We start from the raw sequence: 12063 nt of genomic DNA, 5'->3' as shown, positions 1-12063 counted from the left end.
AACTAATTTAACGAGATTTCAAAGAAGTTGAAACTTTTTCAGAAATATTTTTTTCTATTTATTTTTTTCTTTTTTATACATTATCATTATTATTTTTATTATTGTGAATACCAAAAGCTAATATTTGAAAATAATATTTTGTCTTTTGCTTTGGCCTTCTTTTCTTTTTTTCATACAGGATGAAGCTCGTAAAAAAGCAGCCTCAACATATCTGGTAGACAATACAGATTTACCACCACCCCGTTACCAACAAGATGGCACAATGCCAACACTCTATCCAAATAATATGGGTAAGTAAACTCAAAAAAAAAAAAAATAGAAAACATACAAACATATTTAGACACACACATGTATAGATTTGTGTAACATGAATTCTAACTGCTGTACATGGGGTAACTAACTCTTTACCTTGTTTTTCATCTTTAAGTATTAAGAGGAAAATTTCGATAGTTTACTAAATCCTTCTACACACAAACACATATGCATACAAGCACAAAAATGTATGCTAATACATATGCGAATAAAAAACTATGTGTACTTGTTTATTTTTTATCTTTGAGTAAATAAAAATTGCTTTATATATTTAAAGTTTGTATGTTATAATGAAAATCAAAAACTCCCTCTTTGGTATTAGAGGAAGTTAAAAATAAATTAACAAATAAAATAAAAATTGCAATTCACACCTATCTTTCTATTCTCATGTCTATACATACAAAGATTCCAATGAAGTGTTATTGTCTGTATGTATGTGTAAATATATTGCCAACTATCTAGCCAACTATGTTTATAACTGTGTACTTATTGGTAGTGTATTTGTTGTACGTTCGTTTCTTTTCGTATTATTATTGAAGCAAACACATTGCAAACATTCATTCATTCATTGTCTGAATGCATATTTGTGGTGTAATTTTGAGGCCATTTTTGGGTCTCCAACTCGAAGAATTATTGCCATAGTTTATTGTCCTAAATTTACAATCTAACAACTCGTACATACTAGCTCTCACATAAATACACACATACTTACAATCTCATACTGAGACAAATCTATCTATATTGTTTGGTATTTTCATATTTCTTTTCTTTCTTCTTCAATAAATGAACAGTTCGGCCAACTTATCATACCGATAACAATTCTTTTTTTTTTTTTGCAGTTGCTTTTTGCTTCTTTCTCGATACAAAAGTGTTCAATAAACATTCTTCCTTTTTGTCTGCAAGTACAAAATACAATACAAGACAAACAATAATCAACTGACCAATTCATTAAAATTTCTTAATGTTTTTTTTATTTTTACTATATTGGTTTTGCCCTAAAATATGTATATTGTCAGTGTGATATGACTTGTGATTTCCCATTAAAAACACACCTAAATAATTTATCAAAGATAAAATGTTTACCATTTTGTGTTGAAACAATGTAATAGTGGAAATATTAAAAAGAGATTAAGAATAAGTTAAATATTTTTATACAATACAAAAGTACAAATAGTAATGAATGTATATTTGAAAGAAATTATATGAGACTTGCTTATGAATATTTAAGATAAAGGGTGTAAAAGCAATAGTGGGTGTGGGATCGTTAGTAAAAAGTTAATAATTAAATTGATATATCTCTAAAACTGTTGTATCTAAGTTCAAAATAATTTTAATGTCATCGTGAATGTTTATTATCAAAACAGAAAGATAACTAACAATGGGAGTGATTATAGTGTACAAGTAACATTCCTTCAACATAAATATTTAGGACAAAAATGAGCGGACTAGAAAAAGTGGGCATGGCACAAAAATATATCCATATATCTGGAAAACTAAATGATAAATTTAGAATAAACATCTTCCACCAAAGAACAAAACTATACAGTTTTTAAGGGTGCCTCCTGTAGGATAGTTAGTTTATTTCCTTATATCTAAAGTAACAGTAACATCCACCTTTCAATCTAGCTAACTTGTGTGGTTGTGGTTGTACCAATTTATTCATCATTAATCATTTACGTTAATTAACTTTAAGTTTTCATTCACTTTATTAAATTTTTTATCTTCAAAAGGACTTTATATTTTACAGCCTGTAGTCTCTTCTGTATGTTTGGATTTTCATCTTTACAATTGTGTGATTTTCTTTTGATTGCATTTGTAGTGAAATGAAATTTCTCAATTGCGCAAAAAGGCACGAAGAAGAGCACTTTTTTCCTCTTGATTTCACTTTAAATGCAATTCTTCAATACGATTGAATGTTTAATTGTATTCATTGCGTTTACTTTAAATTAAACAAAAATATTAATATTTTCATTTTTCTTTTTTTATATTATTTTTGTTGCTTTTATTCGTTATTATTTCATTTAATTATATTTGATTATATAACATTTTCTTTAAAGTATTTGTAGTCTACCTTTACCGACATACATTCATATCGCTTTATACATTAAATTGAGTGAGTAAAATGGAATTTGAAAGTAGTGAGTGTGTAAATTTTAACATAACCAACATTTTTAACTATTTTCCATTTCTTATTGTAATTCAATTGTGGTATCTTTCATTGTTAATTGTAATTGTGCAATGTCGTTACACGGTCGCCTTCATTAGACCTTTTTTTCGCATTTCCTCTCTCTGGTGTGCTGTTTTTCCGATGTTACTGTGTTTGTATATAGAGTTAGTAATATTCCTTTTAAGTATTCTCAAGACGATGACAATATAATACTAATGATTAGAATTTCTTACAAAATAAGAAGAAAAAAAGGAAACTTGGTCAAGTTAATCACGTGTGGTAAAAAGTTTTCACTGTTTTTTTCTTATATTTGTTTTTGGATTCCAAGGAAAAGCAGAAAAACTTTTTATTTATTTGACTGGTATTATTTGAGATTAGACGAATATACGAGTACTTCATTTAGCCAGTACCAGAGAATAAAATAAAAATTAATCATTTTGAATTAACAAAAGCAGAGTGTAGAATAAGTTTTCATTATTTATCTATGTAAAGGAAATAAAGGATTTGAACTAAAAGTATGCAAAAAAATTTAACAAATATTTGGAATATTTAAGATATTGGATCTTTAAGCATTTATTTGGTGCACGAATAACATGTGGGGGGTTTAAGGGAAAGAATATTCAGAAAAACTATATTTTTCAGGGAATATGGCACACAGAGTCTATCGATTTTTATAGGAGTGTACACATTTAAAAGTTAAAGATTATTGTATGAAATATAAAATTTGCATAAAGACTTTTGTGGAGAGATCTTGTATGGTTTTAAGGTATATACAATATTACAATGATAAAATTTATGTTAGATACTAGGTCCAGTCGTGAACCGATATGAACAATATTTCCTGTAGCAGGCTTTAGCTTATGCTTTCAAGGGTCCACTGATGAACGATCATGTTTATACAGAAAAGGCAATTCTATATTGATGGCAAAATTGTAAAGTATTTGCTTAAAAATTATTTTTGTGATTTACAAAATCATTACAATAATCCAGCCCTATAAATTGTTCACCACTTTATAAACAAACAACATTTTTACATTAAGTATTGTCAAAATAGAATTACTCTAAAACGTTATGGGAAACATGCAAAATTATACACTTGAGTATAATTTTATATACCATTATATTTTAAAGGTATATAATATTAAATACAAACACATATTACAAACATTCGGCAGTGTATATGTATGTCAAACATATATACATACATACATACATACATACATACATACATACATACATACATACATACATACATACATACATACATACATACATACATACATACATACATACATACATACATACATACATACATACGTTTATAACAACTACCAATTATAGACAAATAGAATGAGAAACATTGCAAAAAAAGGTCCTTAAAACCATTCTATTTTTACTGCAGATCCTTTTACAATAGTATGTGAAAAAGTAATTATAGCTTAAGAATTTGGGAATTATACTTAGGACCTTCATCTTATCAACAATCTTTACTAGATTGCATATTTAAGAAGAAACATTCATGAATTTTCATGTTCAACAATTGCATTTTTAGGTGTATAATATGAATACATACATTGTTGGACAAATAGTTGGATAAGTATATGTGTATACTTAATAAATATTTAGACACTTAGAGAAAAAATTAGATTTGAAAATAGTTAAAATTATTAATCTAAGAATTATACTCACTATAATGATATATTTAGTTGCCGCAACTATTTTAACTTTGAAATTTAAATCATAAAAATAGTGTGACAAAAATATGTTCGAAGCGGAAATTATATTCATATTATCTGTGACAGTCATTTAAATATACATTTTTGTATATTTATTTATTATAGTTGTGATAATTATAGATAAGACTGCAGTGATCATATTATTGTAGATTTTATTTTAATTATATTGGTGAAGGCTTAAAACTAACTGTTTTAACAGCTACAAGGACTTCGATTCCTAATGCTAACTAGTTTCTTGTTAATGCGCGATGTATTTCATAAATAGAGACGGTTAAGTATGTCCTATTTTATTTTACATTAGTTCTTTGTTTTGATCTGTTCTACTTATGAAATGGCTTTGGATTTCACGACTGGAATATGAATATGCTTTTTAAGTGTACAAATGATGATATGTATTTAAAAGTTTAAATTTTCACATACATACATATATATGTACGTGTGTGTATACATGTTGATGAAAGCTTTCTAAATTGAATATCGTATATATGTATGTATGTTATGTATGTTTGAGAAGTATTCCGCATAGAATAATGTTGCCTGCCGATGAAGAAAATAATAGCAATGATGACGATGACAGTAACAACCAAAAGACTATTACAAGAAAGAACAATTCGAGCGCGCTATATGAGCTATGTGAATAATATGTATATCCTACAGGCTGTGTTTCTAGACATAGAATGCATATTCTTATACATGATGTGACAGCATAAACAAACGAGCAACGGGAAATTCTGTCACTTTGGTGTACTGCAATTTGTTTCATATTATTCGCACATCAACGGAAACCCCTTTAAAATATTTTTTTGTTACCGTTCTTCAATTTTTATACTTGTAAAGTTAATGTTGTGTTGCACTCATACATGTTCATGTACAATAAATGTATAAAAACATAGATACACATATGAATACTTTAACATAAATACCCAGCAAGTCGGGGTGGCTGTACTGAGACTAGGTATTTTGATAGTTTCATAACTTAGAAAGAAGTCAATTTAGCTTCCTTTATCGCATTAATACGTTATACAGTAAACAAAGTTTAAAAATTTAAAGTATTTTATCTCTAGATTACAAAGGGATACTAAATGTTTCAGTTACATAAACTCTATCAAATTTAATTATGTGACAAAATTTTCTAAAAAAACATACTTGTACTTCAACAATAGATGCTGGGCAACACTTTTACATAAATGTAATACGTATTGGAATCTTGTCTTGTGATACACGTATTCGTATCATATGTGATGAAAACTAACAAGATGTAAGAAAATTGAAAGAAAATGAAAAGGAACAAAAATTTGTTCTATTAAAAATACGCTTGTATGCACTTCAGTTTCATTGTTGCTGAAATTTTATTATATTAGTATGTGTTTGTATGTACTTAGGTATCTAAGAGTCATTGTCTATGTAGGTTACAATAGTATTTTACAATTTAACTAGAAATCTTGTAAATGAACAGGAGGCTCAATATGTTGTGTACATTGCACGAGACTGCAACATGAGGAAATACATTTTCCATTATTTTAACGGGAACAACTGGAAAAACAAAAAAAGAAAAGAAGCGGAGATTATTAAGAAAAATTGTACTTGTCGGTTTATGACATCTAAATAGCCAAAGAATACATACGTACATATGAATATAAAATGTTCAGTCATTTCACATGAAGTACTACACCATTTCTAATAGCATTTTAGAAATTTGTCATAATATTTCGGAAATTAATAAATAAATTTTAGAAAATTCTAAATACATTTTAAAAAATTCTAAATAGATTTTAGAAAATTCTAAATTCTATTTAAAAAAATTTCGAAGTTTTAAATTTGTTTTTAGATTATATTTTAAACAGAAATTTTTTGAAAGCAATGGGAAATTTTTAAAATACGATTTTTAACTTTTTAAATCAAGTTTCATTTAAATTAAAAATTTTAAAAGTCAATAACAAAGATCTGAACCAATTATATGTGAAAATGTAGTTGCTCGAATAATCATTTTTAATTGTTTATTAAATTTTAATAATTTTTTTTTAAAGAAAAATTTGTTTAGTGCGAGAAATTATCTTAAATAATTAAAGCAAAAAACAACTACAATATTTTTATTTTTTTTTTTTGTATGTATGATTATAAAAAAATACGACATTTATACATTGTATTACATCATTGATACATGTAGCATTTTTTATTTTTCTCTGTTTTTTAATAATAATAAAAACAAAGTCCATTTTCTATACTTTTGTTTGTAACATTCTTTCTTTTTTCTTGATACTTAATATTATGACTGTTTTGGGCATTTCTTAACAATGTTACTTAGAATCTATCAACGTAATTTTCTTTCAGTTGCTTTTGTTTTTGTTTTTTTTTCAAAATTGTCTTTATAACATTTTCAGAGATAATTTAGTTTAACAAAATATTGTTGATTTCTCTGAAACATGCATCTAAACTGAGAGACACACATACATGCGAAATTATACACATGTGTGTAGAAAAATAGGTGTTGTTTTTTTTTAAATTTCAAAACTTATACTTTTTTAATATTATTGTATACTTATTATACCCTTTGGATACTCTTATGAAGCTTGGTTTTGAATCACTTACTACTTGTTAGTGTACATAATATTACTGATAACGCTTACTAATTACCAAGTAATGTATTAAATAACTTCATTACCTACTAATGCAAACACTTATCTTTCTATCCAGATGTATTTTAGTAAAATTTTCTTAAAATCCATGATTTTGCGATCACATACTTGCTCATATACATACACTCTCATACATTTATAAATACAAATACATTTTAAATACACAACGGGAGTTGTCATCTTGTCATCCATTACCCTAAGGATACTTTTTACATTAATGTTGTTGTGCAAAAAATATATAGAAAAAAATGTAAAAATAAACGAAATGATGACAACAAGATGTATAAACATCTACATCCACTACTACAACATGTTCACAAGCAAACGAACGAAAGAAGAAATATTCATATAAATACTTGTATGTATTTTGTTCATGTTCATTGAAAGTTAAAAAAATATATGTATTGGATCTGCCCTTCATAAAGTGTTTAGTATGGGTCTAAAGCTTTTTCAGAAGCAAAAATTGTTTAATATTTCTATTAAAAGTGTAAGGCATTTTTTGATTAGTTTCATATTTCGCCTTAGAAACTACTAAATCATATCAAAGTTTTTGAAGTGCATGTCTAATGTATTTATTGTAGAAAACTTGCTGCTGCAAGTAGTAAAACAAAAAAACATTTAGTACACGCAATAATAGAAACAGCAAAAAATTCTTACAAGAAATGCGGCCGGCGATAGGGAATCTTCCATAATTTTGGAAAGAAAAGTTGAGCCATCTATTTAATTATATCAATCTGTCTAAAATACATATATGCTGTATAAACCTATTATTTAACTATTCATCTGGTATTTCAAAGAAAGTGGTATACATTTTCAGAAGACCTTTAATTATTAATCATACTTTTCTTCATTTGGATAAAAACAGAAAGATTAATAAATATTAGATATTTCAAGACATGTCTGCGAGAGTGTTGTACAGACTCATTAGATTGCAGAACTTTTTTCAATGGATATTTTAAAACTTTTTTGAAACCCTGTTTCCGATTTCATAAGCTATAATATATAAGATCCTATTTTTAATTTATTCATCTTCTCTGCCTTTCTGCTCTTAGATATATCAATCCTATTGAAAATAACATTTCATTTTATAAAAGGTTTATAAAACATAATTTCCATATAAAAACTTCTACGTCTTTCTACTATCTAGGAATAACAATTGTACGGAAAACAACATTTTATCTTTTTATGTTTATAAAACATAATTTTAATACAAAATTTGATTTATAAAGCGTTTATAAAACAAAAATTTGTTTATGAATAAGTCCTTAATAGGAAAGATAAAAGAAATTAATAACAAGTTTTTTTAGATTTTGGTTTTTAGCTATAAATCAAAACTTTTAGATAAATATCTAAAATAATATCAGTTTAAACACAGATTTCTCTCATATATTCTAATTTTTTTGAATACAAGTATTTCAAATAACTTTGTTTAGCAAACCCTATACAACCAAACTTTTAGACATATCCCCACCTCACAAACAGTAGAAACAAGTAAAAAAATAAGGAATCAAAAAACTACAATATTTACAGAGAAAAAACCTGAGGTGCTCGTTAGCTGAAGAAAGCAGAACAAGGAACGAAGGACAAAATTATTTCCCCAAAAGGAAGAAATATGTTTATGAATGTATTAAAGTAACAACACAAAACCTAGTCAAAATATCAAAAATTTCAAGTATCTTTAGAATTCTCATATCATTTCGAGCAATATGAAACTTGAAGGCAACAACAGCCAAAAGAAAAGAGTTTAGTTTTTTAGTTTAACAGATTCTCTAGTCTTTCTTCTAGTATTTTTTTATTTTCTACGCTTGTCCTCCATAACGTATATATGAATTTAATATTGTTGTACAATTGAACAATGTAGATTTCATTTTTTTTTTTATTTTCTAAATGTGTCATATTTCTTCTTGTGATGAGTTTTTTTTTTCTCTAGTTATGCTGTAGTTTTGCTACTTTGCTTTTCCTCCAATTCCAGTTAGAATTTCTTAGAAGCAACATTAATGTTGGCCATGTTAATATACTATAAAATTACACCCAAAGAAAGTAAAATAGTAAAATATAAAAATGTTTTTTTTTTGCAACGCATTTCTTTGGGTTTTTTGCTAAATAAAAATATGAACAATTTATATCTCCAAAGGCTTTCTGCACTATTTACTTTATTTTGAGCTTAAAAATTCTACTAAAAACTTTTTTCATTCTTCGAGTGTTTAGCTGGTAGTAGTAACGAACGTCGGTAGTTATTAGTTGTAGTAGTAAATATGCAATATATTGCAAAATATTTCTTCTTGTATAAATGTTGCACGAAATCTTGTAATGTTTATAGTTAACTACTTCTGGAAAATGGGATTTTATTGTAATGCACTCTTAAATTCTGCCATTATTGTAGCTGTTTTTTTCTAACAGTTCATTTAGTTTCCTTTACATTATTTTTTCCACTCTTCACTTTTCTGTTTTTATTCTAAGTAGCCATAAAAATTATGTGGTATTTATATATATATATATAAGTATGTACATATACATAGGTTTTATGTGGAACGTGGCAAAGTGTAAATGTAGATATGCATTTTTATAGATACAATGAAAAAAATAAAACGGCTAATAAAGTTAAGAGCATAACTTTTTCTTAATATTTTAAAGCAAGAGTTTTTGCATAAAGTTTTATCGATAGTTCAATTTTAAATTTAAATTCTAATATTTTAATCCTTTTAATGCATTTTAAATGTCAGCTGTCAAAAAGTCTTTTCGCCAACCATTACACATTTTATTCGCAAATTGGTTTTTCACTCTCGAAAATTTAACTAAAATTCATTTCCAACCAAAATGATTTTAGTGAAATTTCTTCATTGCAGAAATTTTGTATGAAAAATATGTGTAATAAACCTATAATAAACAGCTTATATATTTACGAATACAAGGTCTACAACCTTATTTATTTAGTCATTTAACAAAGGCATATAAAACATATTTTGTGTAAGAAATGTCTTATAAACCTTTAATTAAATGTTATTAATATGTCTCCTATTCTTTATTATTTTTAAATCATTAAATAATATAGGAATTATATATGAAAATTAAGTACAACGTAAACTTTTATGTTTTTGTTTTCGTCTCTAGAGACTTTTTCTTATTTACCATCAATTTAACTACATACTGGGAAATTTTCTTCATTAAAATGTTGTAATTTTTATATAATTGTATCTATGCCACATCATACACATTTAAGTAATAGTAAAAGTAAATTTATATAAGTAATTGTAGCACTTGAAATTTCAACATAAATTTAATAAAATATTTTAATATTTAATTGTTATTTACATAAGAGTACATAAAAGGGAAAATTTTGTTTATATGTAATAAGAATTTCTTAAATTAAATATATTTCTTATTCTATCTCTATTTCCCAAGTCAGTTGAATAATTATAACCTTTATTAAGTATTTATAACTGCAATTTATTAAAAAACATTATTTATGATATATTCAATATAAACCCTTAGCAAACAAGTATGAATATTTAGTCGGACATGAATCATATCATACCCTACACCTTAATTTCGTAACAGTTGTACTTATTGTTGAGCAAAAAAAAAAATAGATTTTTTAGAAGAAGGCTCATATGGGGTAAATATGGGCCTATCCTTATAAATTTTGGTAGAAAAATAAAAAAAAGATTCAGAGGGTAAGATTGTATGGGGGCTGTGCGTAATAATGGACTGATTGCAAACTTTTTCAATAGTATTTTTAACCGATTGCTATACAGACGATGTCGTATTACCTTTAAAGGGAAAGGATCCAAATTACTTGTATAGAAGAGCTGAGGAGGCTCTGAATACTGCCATAAGCTGGGCGCAACCGAGAGGCCTCCATGTTAACCCCCCAAAAATGGAAATCTGCCTTTTCACAGGAAAGACAAAAATTTGTTTCCTGGGCAAAAAGATACCAGTGACAGACAAATTTAAGTACTTAGGTGTAATCTTTGACTGAAAATTAAAATAGAGACAATACATAGAGGATATGATCAACAAATCTCATCTGTGATGGTCTGTGATGGTCTGGGATGGAGAACTATAGGCATGAAATGGGGTCTAAGTCCTACTATGACAAATTGGCTTTATAAAAGTGTGATTAGACCAATTCTAGGTTATGCTTCAATAATCTGGTGTACTGCTTTAGACAAAAAGTGCAATATCAAACTACTACAGGGAGTTCAGCGTACATGCTGCTTGGGTATAAGTGGTGCCATTAGTACTACTTTAAGCAAGGCTTTGGAAACATTGCTAGGTATTGAACCCATTGAAACATATTTAAGATATGAGGTGTCGCTTACAGCCGAACGGCTGTCACCAATGTACACTGGACACTTTGATCGTATACCGTATATATGTCAGAAACTTTGAAACGCTGATCCCAGATAGAATGTCTTGGTCAAGCGGAACATTAGAGCAAATACCAGTAGGAATCCGTTGTTACACGAATTTCTTTAAATTTGGGGACTTGATGTAGTATACATCCTCCTATCAACCTAACCTAGCCTAATATTTTGAGAAGCATATTTGTAATAAATTTACTAAAACTAATACGATAATTATAACAAATTGTTATCAACTGCTTCAAGAACATTGTTGAAAATTTTATGTTACCACATATATGATGTTAATCTTCCTGGTATTGTGTCAGAGCAACAATAGCATGTTTTCTAAGATAACAGTAGCACTTCAAGCAACTCATTATATAATCAATTAATTACATGTTAGCTGTAATAAATTTGAATTAATTGTTGCTGTAATTGAATTTTTGTAATAAATGTAATAAATGAAATGGTGGATGCATGAATATCCTTAAATCTTTTCAAAAAGTAGATCTGCGTGATACCCCTATCTCTCTACGATTTTAACTTTTCCTCATTGGAATAATAATCCAAAATTAATAAATTGAAGCAAAAATTCATATAATTTAATATGAATCGAAGTTATAAAATAAACACAAAATACACAGAGGATTGTATATTAAACAGTCTTAAGACATGCAATTGATATCCTTGTGTCATGCTTGTGTTAGTTGTTAGAAAATAAACTTAAAAATATATAAACATGAGTAAATATACATATTTATACATACATACATACACATTTTCTTTAGTTTACATATTTTTTTTACTTACTTACACACGAGTATCAGCTACCACACTAATATGCCTCCTTGAACAGGAATAATTGT

At 27.0% G+C, this 12063-nt stretch overlaps 1 protein-coding gene across 1 annotated transcript in view; it reads left to right on the top strand.

Moving 5' to 3' along the window:
• LOC124420503 overlaps positions 1-12063 on the top strand; it is a 61317-nt gene that overhangs the window by 17722 nt on the left and 31532 nt on the right. The window contains exon 2 of the mRNA XM_046953471.1: positions 179-290. Within this exon, the coding sequence (XP_046809427.1) occupies positions 179-290 (112 nt within the window). The remainder of the gene's footprint in view (positions 1-178; positions 291-12063) is intronic.

This window comes from Lucilia cuprina, chromosome 6 (assembly GCF_022045245.1).
Source record: "Lucilia cuprina isolate Lc7/37 chromosome 6, ASM2204524v1, whole genome shotgun sequence".
Classification (NCBI taxonomy): domain Eukaryota; kingdom Metazoa; phylum Arthropoda; class Insecta; order Diptera; family Calliphoridae; genus Lucilia; species Lucilia cuprina.
This window is presented reverse-complemented; position numbering and strand designations above follow the sequence as displayed.